We start from the raw sequence: 25,968 nt of genomic DNA on the forward strand, positions 1-25,968 counted from the left end.
GACAAGATAAGCTTTCTCAGTGAGGCTTTCAGAACAGACTACAAATACTGAGCATAATTCAAAAAAGCCTGCTATTTTAAGCCTTAATTTTAAACGTGTTTGCTTGTGTGCTTAATTCCCTGCTGTAAGTACAAATAAACAATTTATCACATCAGTGTAGTTAACTCTGGCGTCACTGATTTAGATGATACTCAGTCCTTACAATAGTTCTTTTTAAAATGCTAAAAGCAATAGCATATAATCAAAACCAAAAAAAAAGGCTTTTCTGACATTGAAAAGGAGAAAGTTTATACACCTGATCTATAAACATACTTTTTAATTTTAACTCAATAATTTTCTTAAATGAGGTTACATACCCTTTTGTTCACGGGAAAACTTAAATATACTATTATACCCCAACAGCAATCACCAAGAAGAAAAGGAATTTGCAGGAGAGAATTTCTTTTGAACCTGTCCATCCGTAAATAAAACCTGTTAGGTTTCAACAATCATTCTAAAGTATCTCCTTTCCAATTCTAGGCAAGAGTCAAGAAGCTGCATCGAAGAATGATCTTTCCCTGTGCATTCCCCTCCAGCCCCTGAAATACCACGTAAAATATTAACTAACATGCCAGTCCCTGGGCCACAGAGTCTTTTGTGTTAATGTTTAAGATGAGCTTCCCCTCCCTCAATGCTTTTAGGGCCTCAAGATCTTTCTTTGAAATTGACCACACATACAGGATCCATTGGGAAAAGCTGGGGAGTCGATGGTGATGCCATAAATGTAGAGACACGCTCGTGAAAGGCAGTGATTTCATTGGAAATTACTTATTTTGCCCATTAAGAGAAAGCTTATGTGCAACAATGGCAACTATTCCTGAGAGGCAGCAGACATACGAGGGCAAATCAGAACAAGGTAAGTAAACACTCAATCTCCCTTTCAGAGGACATGAAAAAGTAGAGGAGGTCACACTCTTAAAGGAAAGCCCAGAATTAAAAACTAAAGAATTAAGATTATACTGGGCGGCCAGATGGCTCAGTTGGTTAGAGCGCAGTGCTCATTAACACCAAGGTTGCCAGTTCGATTCCGACATGTGCCAGTGAGCTGCGCCCTCCACAACTAGATTGAAGACGAGCTGCCGCTGAGCTTGCAGAGGGGCAGCCAGATGGCTCAGTGGGTTAGAGCGCGAGCTCTCAACAAGGTTGCCGGTTCAATTCCCACATGGGATGGTGGGCTGCGCCCCCTGCAACTAAAGATTGAAAACGGTGACTGGACTTGGAGCTGAGCTGCACCCTCCACAACTAGATTGAAGGACAACAACTCGGAGCTGATGGGCCCTGGAGAAGCAGACTGTTCCCCAATATTCCCCAATAAAAAAAATATTCATACTGGTTTAAAAAAAAAATGAAGATTATATACATGTACCTATTATCTTGCTGAATACTCAATATAACTTTTTTCTTTATACAATGTAGTATGATGCAACCTGAACAAGCAGGAAAAAGCATAGACAGTACCTTGTTTTACAACAGACATTCCGGTTTCTAGCCTTCGTACTATTTTTCTAACCAGTTATTTTTCTAGGGTTTTAGGCCGATACACACCAAGCTGTGACACTCCCAGCCGATGCCCTGCTAAGAGCCCAACTGGAGGGAAATCACAGCTTTGTAATCAGCATCTCAAAAGTGAGCCATGGGTAAAAATGACGCCCCTCTGGCCAATACAGCCACAACGCACACACATCGAGGCCTTGGAATATGAGGTATTTCCCTCCTAGGAAGGAGAAACAGTCTCCTATTTAATCACACCAACAGCAATAAAAAATATTCAAATTAAAGTCCCCTTTCTCACCATTTGGCAAAGTATTGAAATAAAATGCCAGGGTCCCAGGGAAACACAGCATCTGCGCGAGTCAGCTACTTTACACTACTTAAAAGCTAACAAGTGTCGCTGTGTGGTTCTAATACTTGGAAAGCTCTCCTAAGAGGACCTCGATTCCACTGCGCCCCACCAGCTCAGACACTTCTCATGCCTGTCTGAAAGGATTTTTTGGGATGTCGGAATTGTGAACTGGTGACTGACTGCTCGTTAGTACATCATGTCTGGACCAGAATCACTCTTCCTCATTCATTCACAAGTAAACTATCATTTGTGCCATGTCAGGCCCTGTACTTGGCATAAGGGAAGAGCAGAAATCAGCAAGTAGACTCCTAGAATTTAGGTGATACATAAATGAATGGGGCAAGAGTTGAAATGTTAATGCAGTTCAACCTTCGCCTCCAAACCAGCTGCCCTCCACAAATGCCTACTAGTTCCTATCTACTTCTAGATATTTATGGACCATAATTTTAGGATTATTGTAACTTTCAGGCAAGAATAACATTGCTATAACATTTTTTTCATTTATACTTAATGTATATTGCAAAGATACCAACAGCTACCAGAATGAAATTTCTATGCCATACATGGAAAGTGGTGGCTATGATAATGATGATAATGATATTTGTAAGTCTTGTGCCAGGCACTTTATTGCTTTACATATTTAAAAGAGAAATTACCTTATGAGGAAGTGCTATTATTTTCCTCATTTCACAGATGATGACATTGAGTAACCTGCCTAAGATCACACAGCTTGTCAGGACAGATCCAAGTCAGCCTCTGAATCTAGGAAATCTGGCTCAAGAGCCTGTACTTTCAACCATGCACCTGAAAAGTGGAAGAGAATGATTCTTTGCTCAATAGAAGCCTGAGATGGAGCGCTACTGGTGCCGAAAGGTTAATGAATGCCCCTACTCACCTGCATCACTGGTATATACTTACAACTATCCAATTTATATTTTTTACACTGAACAGGACGATCCTCACATCTCTACAAAACTCTCCCCAAGCCAAAAACAAATTGTTACATTTTATGGGGGTGGGGGGATTATATTCCTTCTAAGCTTTTTCAACAGCTTCTAAGTGAATCTTTGTGTTGGACAGAACTGAAGACACTGAGAATTACAAAATTACCTTAATTTTTACCTTTTTAAAAAAGTTCTTGATAAAACTTGATCTGCATTATAATTACAAGGTTTTTAGTGTGGGAAAGCTTAATTCTTTAGTTGTAGAGTACCTGATTTTCCTTCTCGATACTGACACTAAAATACAAAAAAAATAGAAGTTTTAAATCATAATTTCTGGTTAACTTTCAGATTTCTAAGGCAATAAAAGGTGTACTGACTGTCACATTCTATGACACAAGGAAGTCTGAAAAAGTAATTCATATTTAAACTAAGTGTTAAGACATGGTATTTTAAATTGGCCTGTTTTCAACATCAAAGTTTTAAAAAAATTATTTTACAAACAAGTGTCCAACAGAAGAAAGCCCGTAAGTTAGACAATGTCTACTACAAACATCTAATTTATTCAGTTGGAAAATGAGAACTTGACTCACAAATTCACTATTTTGATAAATCTTGATAATTTTTGAGTCTAGTTTCTTCTTTTCCTTTTACACCTCCCCGCAACCAATCTTTAATTTGTGCCAGAATAACAGGAATCTATAAGAAAAAATTCAAGTTTGGCAATTAGTTTTTCCAGAGATTAATTAGATGCATTAAAATTTTATTCAGTTCATCCCAAGTTGGATTTAAAGACAATATAAAAACTCAGTATTTCCTACCAAAGGGTGGTACACAAGACAATCTTAGAATTATATTTTAATAGTTATCTAGGCGTGTGAAGGCACATTTGTTTACATTAATTGTAGTGACATAAAAAGCGTAAAAACAGTACACAAATTTGAAAATATAGCAAAAGTGTGTGACAGTATATCATTTAAGTTTTGAAAACTAATTCTATGACTAACATATAATTTTAATGGTTTCCATATTCATAAAATTGTCCAAAACAATTGTCTTTGTCAATGAGAGGGGAGTTTTAACCTTAAAACCTACTCTTAAGAGTATTTAATGGGTAAATGCAGTTACACTAATTCACTTAAAAATTTTACCAAGAGGCAGGCAGTTATAGTTCTTAAAAATGAGGGCACCATTAGCACTGTGCAGGACTATAGGTAGATTAGGAAGGAATCCTGGAAGCCAATGCCTGACCAAGAAAAATACTCCTGTGACTTAATTTCTAAACACCTTATAGAACAATAATGGTATCCCCAATTTAAAAGATTTCTATCAAAAGCCAAATTACAGATGGATGGTGTTAATGAATACACAATGTGAATGTAGAACTGTGCACTCTAAAAAATGGTTAAAATGATAAATTTGACATTAGGTATATTTAATGACAATTTTTAAAATACAAAAAAAAAAAAAGACCCAACAAATTACAGCGTTCTATTAATATGATAAGGAGAAAATTATTTCCACCTAAAATCACAAGGGGGGAAAAATTCCTTGACTTTATAAATGTTGTCTCAAGTAAAGATTTTTTAAAAAAAGTTGAACTGTTTCTCTTCTGATCAGAGTGTCAACTATCCGTGGTAAAGACACCAAAACATCCTGGAAAACTAAAAATATATAGACTATATCACTATGACTTTAAACTTTCTATCCCTTTATTCAAAATATACCGTGTTTCCCCGAAAATAAGACCTAGCCGGATCATCAGCTCTAATGCGCCTTTTGGAGCAAAAATTAATAAGACCCGGTCTTATTTTACTATAAGACCCAGTATAATATAATATATAATATATATAATACCGGGTCTTATATTTTTGCTCCAAAAGGGGCATTAGAGCTGATGGTCCGACTAGGTCTTAATTTTCGGGGAAACACGGTAATAGCATAACATTGCTAAAGCTTTCGTGTTTTAATTCTATTCACTCTCTGTTGAATGAATACAGTAAGTGTATACAAACTGTAAATACAGATCAGAATATGAAGAGCCTATTAACTAGGTCAGAACCAGATATAAGTAATTAATGCACCTTGTTTTATTTTCTCCTGGCAATAGGCATGGCACTAGCCTCTTATTCTATTTCTGAATTGCTCATACCAGGCATTTCAATGAGATTGTTTCAACAACCATCTTAATACAATCCTAAAGCAAACCCTAAATTTGCCGCAACTTAGAAATAAGGTCTTCATTCTCCCTGCAAATTCCCTATTGGAGGGCATCACTGGGCCCAAATCAAAACAATATCCTGAATCAAAACATTACCAACTTTTCTAGACATTTGCCAGTCTCTTCTCTGCTATAAGTACTTAACAAAAGTGAACAAAGCCGCACAAACTTTAGAAAAATTTACAATTTAAAAGGGGAAAGCTAATTTTAAATCCAAATTATAGATTTCCTAAGGTATTTCCAAATCCCAATTGTTATTCTAGTTGACGTGTATCTTTCTTCAATATAAACAATATTAAGTACAACTTGCTCAAAAAGGGGTCAACTCAATATTTTGTAAAATTAGAAACTCAGACCCACTAATGCAGGTTGTTGATTTTAGTAATAGTTCCAAATTCTTTGCCTGCAGCCCTTCATATCTATATTCCTGTCTATTCTACTTAGAACTAGTCTAAAATTACTATTTATATATTTTCCCATCAAATTACATATATGTTAGCTATATTTTAAAAACTTTTTAAAAAACCCATATAGAGACACACCATCAAGTCATGCAACTGGACTTCAGAGTAGGAATTCTTTTATCTCATCTTTTAGGTCTCCAGTTCCATAACTATAAATGAGTTGTACAGATATTCCTTCCAAATGAACAGTCAGTTTTCTGGCCTATATATTCTAGAAAACTAAAAGGGAGAAATACTCTACCACTTCTAACTTCTGAGAATTCTAGGAATAAGGACATCTTTGGCTTTTACAACTCCACTTGCTAATCCTATGCTTTAGCCACTTTTCTTAGACCACTGGAGATTTGGCCCAAGACTAGTTTTCTCTCTGCATGGGGAAAAAATTTACCCATTTGATTATCTCCATAAAACAAGAAAATGCCTCATTTTACCTTTTCTAAAGAGAAATGTAAAGAAAAGGGTACAATTACCCAATTCTCTATCTCCATCCACAAATGAATCTAGCTGCTTAAGAAATTTCCTTTTGAATAGAACACTGATATGCAGCTATTGGGTTCGTGTTTAGTTCTTTAAAACTTGTTTCCTTATTGAAACTGCAGATGGAATATGCCAGATTGCCAGCTTAAAATGGAGGGAATACTTGGCTTAAGTGGAGATCACGCACATTTGTGATTGTTTCAAACCCTTTCCTCAAAGGAATGGACTACATAAAATCATGACTATTTTCTTTTTCTTTCCAACGGCTTCTGAAACAGATCTGGCTTATGCCACAAGAGCAAATTTGCCAAAGCACTTAACTATATTAGCAAAACCACTGTTAAAACTCACCTGATCATTACGCGGAGCCTTGGAATTACGTATTTTAGGCTCTGCCTTGTTTAAACCTTTCTGAACCTTATATATCAAACTTTCAAAAATATCTGAACAAGTTCATTAATCTGAAACAAATACTTGGAAAGTCTTTTAAGCTACTTCCTTAAAACCCCTCAATCACGATGTGAACTTCTTTCAACCTGTTATAATAAGAGAATTTTAAAAGTAGTATAGTTGTTTCTGTTTGCAGGAAAGAATATGTTCCATTCAAGTGAAATATCTTGGTTTTTTTTCAATTGTGTGTTCATTATAATCAAAAAGCATTGACTGAGTTCCCCAGAAGATATTCTATTTTCTTTTGCAGAAATCGGTACATAAATCATAGAAGTTCATAACCTTAAGGAAGCTGACAGAAGTCTATTGATTTTCAATCTCCATTAATCTTTTCATCATTATTAATCTCATAGTAACTAAGATATTTCAAATTGGATTACTTAGAAATCCACAAAAAGTTGCTCTTTAAAAATTTCACATTTCCAAAAGTGTGAAACGATATTATTATCAAATTTAAGTTAGATACAAAAAGCATGAAAGCAACTTAAAAAAATCTTGGGATAAAATTGCCTCCATAGGAAATCTGATATATTTTTCACTAATACAAAGCTAAAAATGAAAAGAAATCAATTCTTAGGGACACGTGGACCATGTAGAAAAATGAGCTAAGTTACTAGTCCCAAAAGCAGTGATACCTGAGGCAGAAGACCAAAGAGAAAAGAGACTGGTTGTAATTACCCAAATATAAAAAATGAAGCATGTGATGAAATATTAAAGTTAAAAGTAAAAAAACTGAAACCCACACATTTATGAGAAACTGGCGGGAGAAGGGTCTCAAATCTAGAAGCAGCGTCAGACCTCTATACTACAAAACCTCATTAAGAATATACTAATCAATCACTATTTGAATTTTATCTGTATTCAGATATATTGATAGGGCAAATAAGATTTTTCACCTCCTCTATACAGATAAAAGAATAACTTTCTACCACCTTGAAATTTTTCAAAGCTTTTTGAGAAACACACACAAATAATTTGGATTTAGTCGATTTTATTTACAGCTTTTTTTTTTTACATTTCAGAGCATTACACAATTACATTTTCTCATTTTCTGACCTGCAAACAGATACCTTAAACGGAAATTTTTTTTTTTAATTATCAAATTAGGTACATCCAAAATGCAACAATTACACATATGACAATTAATTCACAAAGTGTAATTTACCAGGACGTATCCTAAGAATTTAGGAACCACCAGTCAGGAGAAATCTGACCAAATTTAGTAATCAACTATTTACATATCCAAAGACAAACCTATTTAAACTCCCAAACCAGAAGTTTGAAAGTTTCTGTTAAATCCCCATTGGATGAAGGAGAGAGACACATGACCTAGCCAGCCTTGACAGTATTAATCCCAAATACTGAGCTATTTCCCCAGTCTGCAACTGAATAGCAAGCATCTCACTTTGTCAAACACCTAAGTATCAAGCTCGTGCGCCATTCTGCACATAGAAAGGCTATGTGTTCATTAATTAAAATACAAGTAGTCATTAAATATCCATACTATTCCCCCCAGCTCACCAGCCCTTACTGCAATCCAATATGCAACCTTTGTCACATAGTGACAGGCTGTATTAGATATATAGTATGTACGTATATACACACACATATGTACATGTGTATATACACACACACACAATACTAGGTACAAATGGCAATTAACAGTCCCTGCAAAAATTCATTTTCAGTGGAGGCTATGGTTCCTATGCCTTCGGATGGTTTTAGACTTCAAAACTGAAAAATACTGCTAAAATCTCACTTTTTAAAACAAAACTTGATTGCTTGTTCAGTTTAGCTTCTCAGTCTAAAAATGGTTATAAGTATAAAAAAGCAGCCAACAGAGTACAATTTCTCTCTCTAATTTGGCCAAGCTATTCGGTAGAAGTTACTCCTAACTAGACTAGACAATCTGGCGCCTTCCAATGGCTCTTGCCTACCTTGCTGTCCATGTTCACGTTTCAAACTGTGTCAACAGAGCCCGTACTTCTGGGGTCAGCTGCTTGGCAGCCTTAGCTGCCTCTGTGATAGCCTTTCGATACAGGCCCTTTCTCTTCTTATTAAAGCGTGACTGGAAGTTTTCTAAAAAGGGGGACAGTTGTGAAAGAGCAAGGAAAGATGTTGTTGGAGACCCGAACCATGAAATACGGGCCTCCTGTCGAACTAAAAGGCCGTTATCTTTCCGGCTCACAGTTATAGTAAGAATACGGGCTGGCCACCAAGGGAAGCCATATATCTTCGCCCAAACAATGTCCCCTACACATATGGTCCTGCCATCTGGTGTGACGCATTTAGAGACGTTTTTGGAAAAGACTTTCATTTTCAAGGAATTAGTGAGCTTTTTCTCTTCCTTTGAAGAGGGTGTGGAGGAGGTGGAAGGTGCATGCATACTGCCTGGAGGAAAATCAAAGCTTTCAGAACTACACTCGGAGTTAGAGGACTTCAGATCATCCGTGCTATCAAGGCTACACACTGAAGCACTGGATGAGTCAGATTTCTTTTGATTTAGGGTCATGTAAACAGAGATATTGTTTCTGCTGCCCTTTTTGCCCATTGTCTGTGGTTCATCCTGCTCACCAGTCACAAGCACTTCATTTGTGTCCTGAACCTCACTGCTGGCCTCTTCAGGACCTTCTGAGGGACCCTGATTTTCTGAAGGGGCCTCACCTGCTGCGCGGGTAGAGGTGCAACGAGACTGGGGCTTGGGTGCCATCTTGCCACTCCGAATTTTCTCAAGTCCTGTCTTCAGAGAAGAGTCATTTTCTTCATTCCTGTACCTTTGTGGTTTTAAACGAACCCGGGGTGGAAGGGAACCTGAGCTAGAATTCTGATATCGACGTGTAAAATGGACTTTTGAATGTGCATTTTTGGACGTAGAGGTTTCACTTTGCTTCTTTTGTGCCTTTTCTTTGGCAATTTTCAACACTTCCCGAGCTTTTGCATGATCCATGTTCTTACTCTGGAGCACTTTTTTAGTACTTAACTGAGCTTTTGATGTATTTGCCTGAGCAGAAACTTTGACTACTCTGCCTCTGCTGTGAGCAATATTTGAAACCTTAACCACAGCATTTCTTTTCTGGCTTTCATTTTGGTTTTTCCCATCTACTTTATGGTCAGTTTTCAGTTTTTTGTTCACAGTAGTTACACTTTCATTTCTCCGTTTTTTATCTTCATATTTAGAAGAGTCACTTGCACTGCTACCTTTCCTAATTTCCTTTTTTTCAGCAACAACACTGTTTTTACATTTGTCACACAGGACTTGCCTGGGTCGTAGTTTAATAGCATTCATTATTGAAGTAGGTTCTTCCCTGTACATTTTTCGTTTGGGTCGCTTAATTTTCCGAGGAGGTGGCTGAGGTATTGATTGGTTATATGTGTCCCTGATAAACAAAGGGGGAGGATAAGGTGCTCCTTCATGGAAGAGAGGTGGTGGTTTGGAAGTCCACAGGCTTTCAGCCAAGCTCAGCTCGGGAGGCGGGACTGGAGAAGGGTCATTGGGAACAGCACCATTCACTTCACACTTGACTTCTGTCCCTTCTTGGAATGTAGTACTTTGGAGCTGCATGGCTTCAGGTTTATCCTTATATTCCCTTTTGGGAAATACTGTCACAGGGATCCCATGGGGCCCAAACCTTAGAAAGAAATGAAAAAAAAAAATAAAATAGAAGTCATTAAGTTAATGTCTATAATTCATTTTCTTAAACAATACCTAATGTTTATTTATTTGCATGACTTTTCCTGAACACTACTTCATATTAAAGAGCAAAAACAAAAAATTATTTCATATTAAAGAGCAACACCTACTGACCACCTCCCCCCCAAAATCCCAAAGCCCTCCATATCTTATTGGTCCCACATTTTAGGTTAAAACAGAAATACTCAAATGGCTGCTCTAAGCAATGCTAGAATAGCTGAACTTATTTAAAGTAGACCTTTCCAGTCTTGAATCAGAAAGGATACCAGATACCTTAATATTAAACAACATTTGATATTATTATGTTTGCTGAACTATACACAACACGTCCAATAAATGTAATTATAAATCTGTAACACATGTAATCTTCCGCTGCTTATAAGTTTTTCAAAAGCTTCACAAAACAAATTCAGCCTTAACTACCCAAAAATTTTGGGTAGTTAATATTGGGTAATATTAATTGCTAAAGTTTCAAAGATCGTTGCTCCTTCATTCTTGCACCCTAACTCTTAACCCATTCATCCACACCACCTCCCCCACACAAATAAATAAATAAATAAATAAATAAATAAATAAACATATAAATACTAGAAATTCAGATATTCAAATTACCTCAAAAGCAGACAGATACAGAGTTGTGGCTTTCTAACTTTTTAAAATCACATCACACGTTAAGAAATAATTTCAAATTGCAATGCAATAAAAATGCTTATATACAATACATGCATGCATCTACACATATTAAATACACACACTTAACCAAGTTTCACTAAATACTTAACCTTATAGTATATGTACATAACGATAATTTTTTTCTATTTTGGTCGATTTGTTTTAATCCTAGACACATAAAATGGATTTCAAAAACTCTAGGTCTAGACCCAGTTTGCAAAGTACTGATATAGAACACAAATCTTTATAGAACACAAAACTTCCTCAAAGGACCAATTCGCAGTCTCTAATAAAACAGGGGCCAATAGCTTTGTTTCTTATGTAGACTCAGAAGTAACTGTGGCTTAATCTGCCTGGGTTAAACATTAAGAATCCTTAAACCAAACTCACTAAACTCAGATTCCTACACATAAAAATAAAATCACACTAGCAAATAATTTCATTATATACATGTTAATTTTAAATACTGAGTCAAACAGCATCAAACACAGTGTAATTATAACGCCAATCCTTTAAGGCAGAGGTGCTTAGAACCCAAGGATCAGCATCAGGCCGTCAGGCTGAACCTGACATCAGATGCAAATGTTTTACATGTCTGTTTTCCTGGAGAACTTGGTTCTCAGATTCTCTAAAATGTCCTTATGCCCCCAAAGGTTCAGAATACCTTTCTTGAGAAGAAATCTTGAGATTAGGTAATTTATGGTGGTAGGTGCATCTAAAATCAGGCAAGGATAGAGGACGAGCCAACACCACCAGGATATCTGGATCTAACACCTAAATAGTTTTCTCCCTAAAGCCTTGTTAGCTTGGCTACTACAAACCAACAACTTATAACAAATACTTATAAATCACAAAGGAAGAGGAAAGTCTTTTTTTTTTAACCGCGGGTGGGATAAGTTTGGGTCTGGGAAGGACACCCTCCCGTTAGACTTTACAAAATGTGGGTTTTGTATTCTAGCATAGCATTAACTACTTAATTGCAAGGCACTTCGACATTTAGCCTTTTCTTATATATAGGTGCTCAATAAACACTTTTTCAAGATGACAGGACAAAGAAGAGGTGTATTCTGTGTTTTAATCCAGAGCTACATAAAACAATACAACTTATTTGAGGTAAGACTATTTGTATTAACAATAAAATTTCCTGATTCATAAGAAGCCATCATTTTGTCCCCATTACACTTTCACATTTCCATATCTGAACAAACAACAAATTTCCTTCCCTTTTTTAGAAATAACTAAAACATAATCATCTTAACATTGGAGATAAAGTTTCACAGCTGTTTCTTATCAACCTTGTATCCTTGGGCATTACTAAAACTCTCTGAATTCCGTTTTCACATGCATAAAATGGATAAACACTATCTTAAAGGATCCAGGTCAATAAATGCTAGCCATTTTTCTTGGCTAAAATTTATTTCATTTAATATACTTCATTCAAGTAATTTGATCTTATTTTCAACTAATAATTAACTAGAGTTTGGGATCTTTTCTCTATCTTTAGCTTATAATCTCAATGTGAGGATGACCCAGCCAATTATTAAAGTTGTTTATGTCAAATAAGCTGTGGAATCTAATGTTTACCCTCATGGAATTTCGTTAACATTAATTTCACATCTGTTTTTTTTTTTCCTTGTCTTTCACTCTTAAGTAGATAAAATACAAGTATTAAATGTTGTTAGTAACACAGGGAGGCGCTTAATTGGGTAATGATGAATGGAAAATGCAGGCATCAAAAGAACTGGGAAAAAAGTACAAACTGGTAATTCTGGGTGGGGGGTGATTGGCAAAAGCAGAAAAAGTTTTAAATAATAAAACTTCCTCAAAGGAACAAAAGATACATCACTTTAAAAAGAAAACGGAATCAATGTCCTACTCCATCTCAGTAATCATGCTGTCACTCTCATGGACAACACTTAATACCGTGGGAGTGTTTCAAACTGAGGGTGGAGATGTTGGTTGTAAAATCAGTTTCGAGGGTTGCAACTCTGATTAAAATTTTAAAAGAAATTAGTGTAAATACAGGTAACACAGGTAACTACAATGAATGTTTCATATATATATATATATATATATATATATGAATTCACATGCAAAATATATTTGTAACTATGCTCAAATTTTTGAAAGCTACTTAACCTATGAAACTGTAACCTTAAGAATATAAAGTAGGGCAGCCAGATGGCTCAGTTGGTTAGACCGCGAGCTCTGAACAACAGGGTTGCCAGTTTGATTCCCAGATGGGCCAGTGAGCTGTGCCCGCCACAACTAGATTGAAGACGAGTTGTCATGGCCGAGATGTCGTGGCCGGATGGCTCAGTTTGTTAGAGCGAGGGCTCTCAAAAAGTTTGCCGGTTCACTTGGAGCTGAGCTGCGCACTCCACAACTAGTGGTACCTCGGTTTTCTAATGTAATCCATTCTGGAAGACCGAGTTCTGAAACGTTCGAAAACCGAGGCACGGTTTCCCCATAGAAAGTAATGCAAAATGGATTCATCCGTTCCAGACATTTAAAATCAACCCCTAAAACTGCAAATTTAACATGAATTTTACTATCTAATGATACCACAGATCCATAAAATTTACAGCATTCGTAAACTGAAATGTTCGTCAACGGAGACGTTCGAAAACCGAGGTACTACTGTAGATTGAAGGACAACAACTTGGAGCTGATGGGTCCTGGAGAAACATACTGTTCCCCAATATTCCCCAATCAAAAAAAAGAAAAAAAAAAGAATATAAAGTAGCCACAAAACTATCGCGTCTTAAAAATCCTCAAATCTAATTTCTCAAGTGGTCTGTGGAAATCTGCAGCACAATACCGGTGTTTGAAAATTGAGATTCCTAAGCCCTGCCCCACGGCCGACTGACACTCCCCCACTTCTCCGCTATGGTAGAACCCAGGATCGGAATTTTTAGCAAGCACTTTTGCTTTAGCTTTTTCTAAGATGAAGGTATTTTTATGTTCCATGTAAATGCTCACTAAAGGATGACCTCAGCAGAGGAAGATTTTAATGACTGGTGGAGAAGAAGGCTAATTAGAACCCTTGCTTGAGAACTTTTTCTAAAAGAACTTTTTACAAATACTCCAGGAACTGGGTAATAAGACACAAAGTATGTCTCCTCTTTTCCCCACCCCTTCTTTGTACAGCAGGAAGATATTTACTAATGTATTAGTGACTCATTCTAACCCTTACCCATTTCAGTCTTCTTTAACCACTACTCCAAAATTTTAAAGGCAAAATATTCACGAATTATGGTTTAAATAAAAACAGCTTCTGGGGAAAACCATACGAATTGTACACGAGACCTTTCTGTACAATCTATACAACTTCCTGTGAACCTGTAAAGCTTTTAAGTAGAGCAATCTTCTTAACAATTTAGGAATACTGAGTGCTAAAATTTTGAGGGAGAATACTTGGGCTTAATAGTTATTTTGTGTAAAGGCAAGAGCAAATCATTATAAAAAGAATCCTCAGCTAATATAAAGATAAAACAAATGTAGAGTATTTAAGCCAAATTCAAAATGTGACTATTATAGGAAGTAGGAGAATATTTTCTATTAATTGGGTTCCACTTTAGCTATTTGAATTTTATTGATGATTCTAGCTGACTAAATGAAGCCTTTATTTGCCCACTAATAAGCTTTACAAAACTAAGGTATTCGCTCAAGATTTCTAGCATTATCAATCCTGTACCTAAATATGCACTTCTTGGAATGAAGCTCATGACCATCACCCAGATTCCTTTTACAGAGGAATACCTCAAACAAAACTAAAAACGTTTACCAACAACTATTCAACTTTGTAAAATGTCAGATATATCGATAATTCTTACCTCTTATTCTTATAGTGTTTTCTAAATGCTGACATAGTGTTCAGCAGCATTAATTTCACAGCAACCTCAATCACCTCATCTCTGACCTAGGAGTATATTCTTTTCCTTCCTTTTTACAACCATTTAATAGTGCACAACTGATTCTTAATTCTGGTTGTTGCCAAGCTGCAACTGCAGGAGATTCTTTTTAAACTATTATACACTAAAAATAAAGAAACTAACAGCTAAGGCATTACAAACCTTAGGCATGCCAACAGAGGTCCTGAAGAATTCAACACTGAGGAAAAAAAGTTCAGGAAGGTTAACTGAGACAGGCCCCTGGCTGGACCAAACCTCTCTCCAATAAATGGATCAACAGAGACAAAAAGAACACATTCCCTCCCAGAATTCTTTTCCCATAAAGAATCTACAGTAGGAAAAATTTATGTTCAATTAGCCACTTAAAAATAATACTCAGATTAATTTTATTTCAAAGAAAAGGTTTTCAGAAAATACCTCTCCTTAAATTAGCAAGAGATTAAATCATAAAGGGGAGAAAACTGTGAAGCAAGCTTATTTTGGTTTACATTTCACCTCTGTTATATTGGTTATGTCAGTTTAATCTAAGCACAAATGAAATTAGTTCAACACTCAACTATATGAAATAGAAAATTTACAAAATAAAAACATACACTATGCCTCAAAAAACTGAAAATACAAGCCACTTCTGGGTATATATCCAAAATAATTGAAAACACCGTCTCAGAGGGGTATTTGCAACCCCATTTTCACAGCAGCATTACTTACAATAGCCAAAAAGGTAGAAACAACCCAAGTGCCCATCAAGGGACAAACGGGTAAATCAAGTGTGTTATATACATACAATGCAATATCATTCAACCTTAAAAAGGAAATCCTGTCACGTTACAACATGGATGAACCTTGAGAACATTATGCTAAGTGAAATAAGTCTGTCACACACAAAAAAAGATACTATGATTCCACTTATATAAAATATCTAACGTAGTCAAATTCATAGAAAGCAGAATGATAGTTGCCAGAGACTGAAGGGAGGGGAAAATGGGGAATTGTTTAATGGGTGTAGCTTTAGTAATGCAAGATGAAAAGTTCTGGAGATCTATTTCACAATGTGAATGTACTGAACTATACACTTAAAAATGGTTAAGATAAGTTGGCCCATTTTATGTGCTACCTACGTAGAGTGGAAAGTTTGATGAGAAGTAGTATATTTTCATGGTGGTAAAGGAATTATTAATGCAAGAGAAGTAACAGTAACTAGATGGGAGAATAACAGGAAAACACCCTGACCTGAGGGAGAATCCATCACAAACGATGAGGGCAAATGATGATCACAGGCCTGCAGATGAGCACCGAGAACACGCGGCCTGTATAACCTGAACCTTTCATGAGCAAGTGTCAGACAACCCCAAATTGTGGAATAGTCTCTATTACACTTGTATTTTATATTGCAACGAAATGCAATATATGATCATTTACTGGAGGAGGGGAAAAGTTTTAAAGGACACTATTGGAAAAATTGACAAAATAATGAAATATGGGCTGCAAATTAGATAAAAGTACTCTGTCAATGTTTCCTGAATTTGAAAACTATATTGTGGTATGTACAAGAATATCTTTGATCTTAGGGAATGCTCAAGTATTAAGGAGTAAAGGAACCTACTCTCAAATAGTTCAAGGAAAAAAATGTTTACATAAAGAATGACAATCAATAATGTTATAAAGATTTTGTAGGGTATCCGATGGACACTTATCTTGTTAGGGAGACCACTTCATGGATGGTGTAGATGCCTGAACACTGCATTGTACACCTGAAGCTGAATCTGAACAATAATGAATGTCAACTACAATTTTATATATATATATATTAGCATTAGGAATAGAGACAGTGGAAACGTAATGGCTCTGTGCGATGTCAGAGGGGTAGTAGACTGGGGGAGGGTGATTGTCACTGTGTGAGGGACATAAATGATAAATGTCTAACTATTGCATTGTTTTGTGCACCTGAAACTAATTTAAAAAAAAAAGAATGACAAAGCAAATGTAGCAAAATGTTAAGAATTAGTGAATCCAGATAGAGTGCATGAGTTCTCTGCTATGCCTGAAATTATTTCAAAATAGAAAACTAAACTAGTTTTTAAAAGTATGATCTTAAATTTAGTTTACCTCCGTTCCACCAAAACTTTTAAGGTATATAAAAAAAAAGAAAATGTCCTATTTAAGCATAAATGCCAGTAAACTCACCTCAAGTACCAGTAAGCACAAAATTCTATATTCAAATACAAGTACGCTCATTATAGTCAAATAGTATAAAACTAGGTCCTAGCCCTAGGACCCAACTACAGTAGGTGAGACTAGAATGCAACAGTCATTGCCAAGAGGCTACAGACTGGAGAGAAAGAAATCACTATGTATTAGTGATCAGGCAATGGGCTTTGCATCAAATGGGACATTTAGAAGGGCCCGAGCTGATTAAATGAAGACTGAAATGAGGAGTGGTGAAGTAAGAGTGATTACCCATTTTTGAAAGTTGGTAACCAAAAGGTTGCTTTTAAAAAAGTAAAACACTGAGCAGGTGTGATAAAAGTCAACAGATAACCAGGTGCAGCATAGGAATCACCAGTCAGCAACATGATTCCCTCTTCCACAGGAGACAGGTAAGGATTCAGAGGCTTCAACAAGCAATAAAAGTAATCCATCTGGCAGAAAGAGGAGGGTGGCGTTATGAGGGTTAGGTAAGTGTGGTGGGCAGAGAACACTAGTCTCTTAACAAGACGGCCAATGAAGGCTTGATTAGTGATGAAATTGAAAGTGGCTAAATCATTTTGTTAAAAACTTAAGCTCAGCTATAGTCCACTCCCATTATTTAATAAAAGGCGAGCACAAAAAAAATCTCCCTTTCCCTAACTTTGAAATGTGTCACTCAAATGTGAGCCCTTTTCTATTAGGTTTTAAAAGCATATAGGAAGCAGAAAGGACCATAAGGACTAAATTCACTATTGAGACATAACTTTCTCTTCATGACAAAGCCAATCATTTCCTTACAAAGCCATCTGCCCCAGGGTAGATGAGAAACATCTCCCACCCTCCATTTGTAAACAACTCCTAGTTATCTCATTCCCTAGTAAAATATAAATGTCATCCTTCCTTATTAATTAAAAGGGCAAAGTTATACTCCACCAGCATTACCTGAAGCTTCTACAAATTCTTTCAAGGTATTTTAAAGATGTAGATTATACTGTAGGCCACAATACAACAGGATTTAGGTTGACTGGCTATTCAAGTAAACCCATATTAAGTGACTATACTAGATGTTGTCACTTTCATCCTAGTTCTGCCGCTTAGAAGCTACCTCCTAGGATAATAATTAATACTTATATAGCACTTACTGTGTGGCATGCATTTACATTAATTGATATAATCACCACAACAACCCTATTAAAGTGCTATACTATCGCAATTTTATAGCTAAGGAAACTAAAGAACAGAGGGTAAATGATCTTCCCATGATTGCACAGCTACGTAGTAAGCAGCAGAGCCAGGATACGGATCCAAGCAGTCAGCCCGAAGTCAGCCTCTTAACTACTGCCTCCCTCATCTCAAGTTCCTTAACCCCTCTCCTCCACCTGACTTCCCCACTAAGGGAGTGGAGCCATTAACAGGTCCACATGCTTTTTCTGAATCCCATGGACATAGACAGGCTTCAGAATTCATAATTTTTCTGGTTTGCAAAAGATAATAAGCACCCTATTATCAAGCATATTAATATTTCAGAAGTGAAATGAAAAAACATTCACACTAAGTAGGATAAATAGATCTAATAGCCTCACACAATTTAAGGTCATGATTGGTTTTGCCATCAAAAAAGTAACAAAGTTCAGTTTTCAGTTTCTGGATTTTGAAATTGCAGTTAAGTAACTTGATAGAATTGTCATCAAGATTAAATAAGAATATACTTCATTGCTTACCGTTGGGCCTAGTACACAATACTAAGTAGGCACAATACATAGTAACTATTACATTAAAATTAAAATGTATTAGATTTTATTAATTGTAAGTGAATGAATGTTTTTAATTAAAAACTCCAAGTATTACAAGGGCAATCTGCAGGGACTATAGGTACCCAAATAGGTGAGATGGGAGGATGATCTTAGCACCATAAAAATAGAACACCAATTATGAACAACATTACCAGGAAATATCCTTTTAAATTAACGGATGGTGAAGGGGGCTACATAAGTCTTAAAAGAATGTCTCTCTAACCATAAGAATTTACTCCATCTTCTAAAGTCTATTCAATCCTCTTAGAAAATCAGACAGCTTTTAGAAGTAGGAAAAAAAGAGGTTAAACACTAATACTTTAGATTTCAAGCTCCCAAACATGTACGTCAAACAATCCTCTAAAAAACTTACCTGGATAACTAGGTTTGAATATAACGGCAAAAACAACTATAGAGAAAACACTTATCCTTAGTAATAACATCTGTATTCAAATTATTTAACTCCCTAATAGTAAATTGTTCTTACAAAATAACCATTCAAAAAAAAAAAATGATAATGGCCACAAAGTGGCAAACTATTTTTAAGAACAGACACATCTTGACTTCACTTTCATATGTCACTTAGGGCAACATACGTGACATTTCCCCAAGAAAATGAACACTGCCATAAAAGGATCTTTTTAATTATTAATGTAAATACTCATCACAGTTTTCAAACACTTGAACAGAATTCACTTTGTCCTGGCTCTAAGATATCAATAAGCAGTTTTAAGTATACTATGTTTTCATTGATTTCTATGTACTTTTAATATTTCTTTTGTATTATGTCCAGTAGAGTTCATCAGAAGTCTAAGTATGTCTCAACGGATGGACTTTTTAAAAAAGGCAATGTCGGGGCGGCTGGATAGCTCCCCGTTAAGAGCGCGGTGCTCATAACAACAAGAATGCCAGTTCGATCCCTACATGGGCCACTGTGAGCTGCGCCCTCCACAACTACCTGACTTGGAGCTGATGGGTCCTGGAAAAACACACTTAAACAAATAAAAGTTTTTTAAAAAAAGAGGCAATGGGGAGACAAAAATAAACTAACTAATTAAAAAAGCAATGTATTCAATTTATTTCACTATTTTTGTTTTACCAAAAATAGGTTGTCCAATTTACTGCATTTTAGTCTTTAAACCTTTTCAAAAAAAAAAAATTTAAAAAGAGGAAAAATTTTAATAAATAAATAAATACTTTTCCAGTCCAATCATCCAGCACTTAATGCTGAGCTTGTGCTCAAGGAGCTCCTCTCATGAACAAGTGGACTCCACTGTTGCCAGAGCCAGGCCAGCCAGGGCAAAACAAATGATACCTAATTTAAGACCCAGGATCATATATGAAAAAGAGAAGGAATCCCATTTCCAAAATGCCCAGAGTTTACTACATTAAACTGGAGAGCAATTCATATTTTAAAAGCAGCAGCTATTGACTGGTTGAGTGAGGAACTGAGAGCTCCATCATTTCTACCTACCAGGGTAACTCCCCACCAAAATCACAAGCTAAATGGTAATGATAAAATATAGTTAAGTGTATTAAAACAGGGTCGTTTCCAAATCTTAGAGAATTGTCTATCATTCAAAAAGGCATTTTCAATATACCTATTAACAACTGCCACTTATAATTTTAGGCAATTTACTTAATCTCTCTGAGCCTCAGTGTCTTTTATCTGTGAAACAGGGATTAGTAGAATTTACTTCATTGGACTTTCCAGAGAGTAAAATGAAACACTGTGTACAAAGTGTTTACCACAGTCTGCATAAGCGTGGGAAATACATAGTAGCTATTATTAATCACAGAAAGTAAAGTTTGGCAACCTTCTTAGATGTTGGGAATATGCAGAAAAGTTCAATGAAATCAAGTGTTATAGGAGGTATGAGTTTTAAAAGGCTAAAAACCACTATTCTGTAGTAAAGTGACTAATATAAAATAGGCCCAAAGGGAGATAAAAATTATGGTCTAAACGTCTAGTGGGCAACCAGATTTAAGAAACTATTTGCAAGTTTAATTTCCAGTTCTATAATGAGGATTTATGTCTGCCATCCAAGTCACCCATCCCCACATGTATTGCTTACTTTGTAATTACATCTGTTTGAAATTAACCAGTAACTCTTAAAACAACCTTAACAAATTTATCATTCTATTTTGGCAAAACTACCCCTCATTCTCTAAAAATCAATTATCTCTAAATATGATCGGAGAATAATTTCCTTCAGATTCACCTTGTTAAAAACACAAAGTGGTGGAAAGGAGCTCAGAAATCTTAAGCAAATTTGTTTTGAGGATCACTGTCCAAAGTATTTCACAAAAACATTCTGTATTAAATCCACTTAACCTCCACTTACTTGCATGCAAGATCTGCCACTAGACTAGCAAGCTCTATTCTTCTGTTAATGTGTGCCTAAATTAATTCAGGAATTTAGGAAGAACAGAGCCAATAAATATCAAGAAATAAGGATGCACTTCCGTAGGCACAAATAACCACTAAGAACATCTTACATTTTTTAATCAGTGTCTAACAGCCATAAACAAATAATAAGCAATAATATACAACCTCTTTAATAGCCCCCCCACCAAAAAAAAATAATCTCAGGAAGATTAAACCTATAGTTGCATCAAGAGTTTTGCTTTAAAACAGTACATAGTGACGTATGGTCTTATTTACACAAAAGGCTGAAAATTAACCTCATTAGAAACGCAAGTCCAATAAAACATGCCTTGTGTATAACATATCTAGTTATCTAGTTTATAAAATTTAGTTATAAAATTTACTTTTAATACCATGTTACAGGTTCTTGACTCAGATTCAAACTAGGTTTGTAATGTCCAACTAATCACTTCCAAAGAAAAATCATTGAAGTCCAACATGCACTGGAAGAACTCACTCTCCATACAGTACATATACTGGTCCGGTAGTGAGTGTCCTACAGCTGTCTGGATCAGAAAGTGATTGGCACTTCCGTTATTTTACTGTGGGAACCCTTTAGCAACACCGTGGGCTCTAAGAATCACCACCAAAACATATTTAAGTGTTTTAAATATGTACAACTCAATGCAATCATTCAAACATACTACTTGAGGACCTAAATTCTCCACCTGGACGCTTAGTATAAGCTACTGATACCACTACTCACTGCTTCACCAGAATGGCTGTATATTTTTCCCACCAAAAGTAGGGCTATTGCACCATACGTTTCATGGTCTCTGCAAAGAAAAAAAATCATTGTCTTGGTTTATATTTCCTTAAAAGAAACAAGTAAATTTTCTACAAATTGCTTTAAGAACTTAGAAAACTCTGAGGTTTTCTAAAGAAATCACCTCAATTCTTTTTAATGCAACAATATCCCACATACATACACAAAAAGTCAACAGTTATAAAATATCAATTCTGAAATACAACTACAACCTTTAATAAGCATGTACCACAAAATTAAAATGCACAAGGGTTTAAGCATACGCATGTACTTTGTGATTCCTTAATTCATATCAAGTCCAAAAAAGCAGAATTCAGAAAGACTTTTCAGCATTTCAAAGTAGCTTTATAACTATTTTTTTTAAGATATGGAGAACAGTACTAAACAGTTTAAATGCTCTTTCTGTGTAGAAAAGAAACCATAGGTCCCAGTACTTTCCCTTCAGGTATGGATTGAAAAGGCTGAGAAACTGTTTGCCTTTGCAGATGTTCTTGACTGGTTAAAGTTTTCTGTTTGAAATTACTCAAGTTGGAGGTGTATTTAAGGGATAGGTCTAAAAGTTTGCAGGCAGGCAGGAGATATCCCTATCATTTCTACTAACCCGAAACAAGGCTTTCAAAAGAGGCCCTCACAGGACTGCAGTTGCTGTCCCTTCGGTTTGTTCCTGAGGGAAAAGAACTATTTTTAAAAAGTTAAGGAAATGCATCCAAGTGGATGCAATGGGAAAAAATCCAGAATGTGGAAAATTCTACCAAACAAAGACTGTGGGTTTAACAAATAAACTGCAAGGGAATAAAAGTAATGGCAGAACTACAGATGAAAAACTTATGAAACTTACCAACCATTTACAATGTAAACTTTACTAAGATCTTAATTTGAACAAAACAGATTTTAAGTGTAATGTTAATTTAGAGCCGATCTGTGAAATTTTAACACTGACTGGATATACGATAATGATATAAAGGAGTTGCCATTATTTTAGGTGTGGTAATAGCAGTACGGTTATGGTTTTTAAAGTCCTTATCCTTTTTAGAGATCTATACTGAAATATTTATGGTAAAGTGATTATGTTTAGGATGTGCTTCAAAATAATCCAGTGGAGATGGGCAAACCATGAAAGAAGTTTGGCTAATGGTTGATAAATGTCGAAGCAAGGGCAATAAATACATAGAAGTTCATTTCCCATAATAAAAAATCAATTATGGTACAATAACTGATTTATTATTCTGTCTAAAGTAATCATTAAGGCAGTTTGGCTACTTGAAGGAATGCTTATTATATAATGCTATATGAAGAAACAAATGTACCTATGTCAAAATTACAAAAGCATTAATGGAAAAAAAGGGAATAAGAAAACAAAACTGAATTTGTGGGTTAGTTGATTATTTTTATCTGCTAGTATTACACTATCATCATTAGACATTGATGAATTCAGGAATAGGCAGGTAATTTAAATTACCTAAGAAGGTTGGGTATAAAACAGTGGAGGAGCCGAGAATAAACCAGAGAATGTATGACTCACTTTAAAAGTATTTAGTTTCAAATACTATGTGCAAGTATGCTACATAAAATGTTTTTAACCAGATATTCAAATATCTTCATTTTTAGGATGCCTATGTCATTGACAGGCTAAAGCAACCTACTCTGAAGAAAGTAACAGTCAAACTGGGATGACACAAAAAAACCAGACCACCTGGTCACCCTGTTCACTTTACACATATAAACTGAGTCTTGGAGTTGTTTACTTGTTTGTGTTTAAGTGAACTGTCTAAAGCCAAAATGAATTAGCCTCATAAGAATCAGAGAGACTGCAGCCCAGAGAGGCACAGAGTCAGTGCTAACTGGAGAGGCCAGTACTACAAGTCAGAATCCAAGTACCCTGACACTGTCCAGGTCAATCTATTTAGTACCACATTCAGGTTTTTTTTTAATTACAGGTGTCCTGCTCCTTTTTTCCACAAAAAGATTCTCCTCAGAAATGAGTTCTTCAATCAAATAACTCTAAAAATAAGGCAAAAAAAAATACAATGATAGGAAGTGGGGAGAATGTCAAATGCTTACAAAAAAAGCAGACTCTTGATCAATCCACATATATATGAAATCCTGTACTCTAGGATCAAGCACTGTTTCTACACAGTAAAAAACTCTTCCACTTTAAAAGACATTTTTGAACCATGCATAATGTCAGAATAAAATAATTAATAAAAGCAATTACTGGCCCTTTTGAAGAAAAGCACTCAGTAGTTTCCCAAATGTTAATTCTTTCCTGACTATCTCACCAAACAGGCAAGAACCAAGACTTCAGAGTCTACTGTGTGTTCCCCAATATACAGCTCAGGAAATGGGTAATCTCCAGAGCAGGTTCCATGGTTATGAGCTTACTAAGGAATCTGCTTGGCTCTAGCACCCATAGCATTTGTATTAGCCCATACTGCTACTGACATCAAGGTAAACACTAAATTTCAAAAATCTGCCAATTCTTTACTTAATGCTTAAAAGAAAACTTGCCAGCCCAATTAACTTTTTAATATGAAAAGTCCAAGAAGTACAGGCTTTTAAGATTCAGATAAACCTGTATCTGAATTCTCACCTTGCCATTTACAAGCTAAATGACTGGCCAAATTAAATGAACCTCAATTTCCTCCTATATAAACGAAAATACTACCAGTTATAAAGACTAAAGCATGTGGTATAATGCCTGGTACATGACAGGCACTCAATAGGAAGCTATTTTTACTGAAAGGTTTAAGTCAAATAGGATACAAACTATTCTTAAAGCAACTGAGGACTATACTCATGGTCCTGATTAGTCTAGAAAGGGTATCTCCTGGAGCATCAGTTAACCCCAAAATTGCACATGAAAGTATATTATAGTACGTAATCAAGATATACAGATTGTAAAATATACTGGCAGATCCATTTTTCCAAAGTATACTATGCAAAAGGGATACCCAACTGGTCAAGCATCGGTCCAATAATTCCTTGAAGTGCTAAATTTTAAAAACCACGTGTTTTATTTCCTTACCACTTCTACAATGGATGCCCCCCACGTAAGTTAATAATAGAAGGCAGGAACTGTGTCTCATACATATACGTGCATGCCTCACAGATACTGCGGGTTCGGTTCCAGACCATCACAATAAAGCGAGTGTCACAATAAAATGAGTTGTACTTTTTACTGGTGGAGGTCTTCCCTTCAGTTTATTTAAAAAAAAAAAAAAAAAAGTAACACCTGTTAAGCACAATAAAGCCAAGTGCAATCAATAAACGAGGTATGCCTCGTTTTGGAATCCCTAGGAGGGGCCCTTACACTCAGATGTGCTCAATAAACATTAGTTGAATGAAAAGTTGATAGTTCCCTTAATGGCTTTTTAAAAAACACTTTAATGACAGGATCCTTTCACTTCAAAACATTAAAATGTCGAAGGTTAACAATAGCTTCCCCAACAAAAGAAATTGCTGTTGATAAGCACTGTTAGGAAAATAGACCAAAACTCTAAAAATTAACTGCACTCCTCTAACAATTAAAAAAAGAAAAGAAAAAAAAAAAATGAGCACCTCAAAACAGGAAAGAACTATCCATTCCATTTCCAGAAACAACTTACCTTTTTGCACCTTCCTTTTGCAGATTTGAAATCCAGATACTCACACAATCACCAGCCTTCACTTCTGTTTGATTCAATAGCATACACACTACTGGGTCTCTTTTGCTATTAAATACATCAGTAGAAAGCACACTGGTCTTATTCTGCTTTCTAACTATGAAAACAAAAGTGCCAAAGTCCTAACTCAAAATTCTTTTTAAAAAGACTTTTAAAAAATGAGATTAAATAACATGCAGAAATGATTGTAAAGGCTGCCATCTTCTCCCTCCCCCCACAAACATCATACTTTGAAACATTAATTTTAAATGGATTTTTTTCCCCCAAATGGGAAAGGATTCTTGTACCTTGCTAGGAGGGCAAGGAGGTAAAAGTAAAACATACTAAAATAAGCCATTTCCAAACAGGTGAAATACCATCAGAGTGTGTGCTGTTGCAGGAAACAGAATGGAGAGCCGTGAATGGGAGTCTGCACTTCAT

At 35.7% G+C, this 25,968-nt stretch overlaps 1 protein-coding gene across 19 annotated transcripts in view; it reads right to left on the reverse strand.

Moving 5' to 3' along the window:
- PWWP2A (PWWP domain containing 2A) overlaps positions 1 to 25,968 on the reverse strand; it is a 42,656-nt gene that overhangs the window by 15,153 nt on the left and 1,535 nt on the right. For 6 of the 19 annotated variants that reach the window (XR_004422011.1, XR_004422010.1, XR_004422012.1 and 3 more), the window contains exon 2: positions 9,100 to 10,064. Coding sequence is in view for 13 of the 19 variants with exons in the window: in XM_033097092.1 (XP_032952983.1) it covers positions 9,100 to 10,064 (965 nt within the window). In the remaining 6 variants the exon portion in view is untranslated. Of the gene's footprint in view, positions 1 to 2,538; positions 2,687 to 3,416; positions 3,523 to 7,409; positions 10,065 to 17,251; positions 17,696 to 21,037; positions 21,095 to 21,815; positions 21,897 to 25,491; positions 25,721 to 25,835; positions 25,852 to 25,872; positions 25,949 to 25,968 lie in introns of those variants that run through there. The other 13 variants (XM_033097094.1, XM_033097093.1, XR_004422014.1 and 10 more) reach the window with 12 other exon arrangements.

Source organism: Rhinolophus ferrumequinum, chromosome 24 (genome assembly GCF_004115265.2).
Source record: "Rhinolophus ferrumequinum isolate MPI-CBG mRhiFer1 chromosome 24, mRhiFer1_v1.p, whole genome shotgun sequence".
NCBI classification, from domain to species: domain Eukaryota; kingdom Metazoa; phylum Chordata; class Mammalia; order Chiroptera; family Rhinolophidae; genus Rhinolophus; species Rhinolophus ferrumequinum.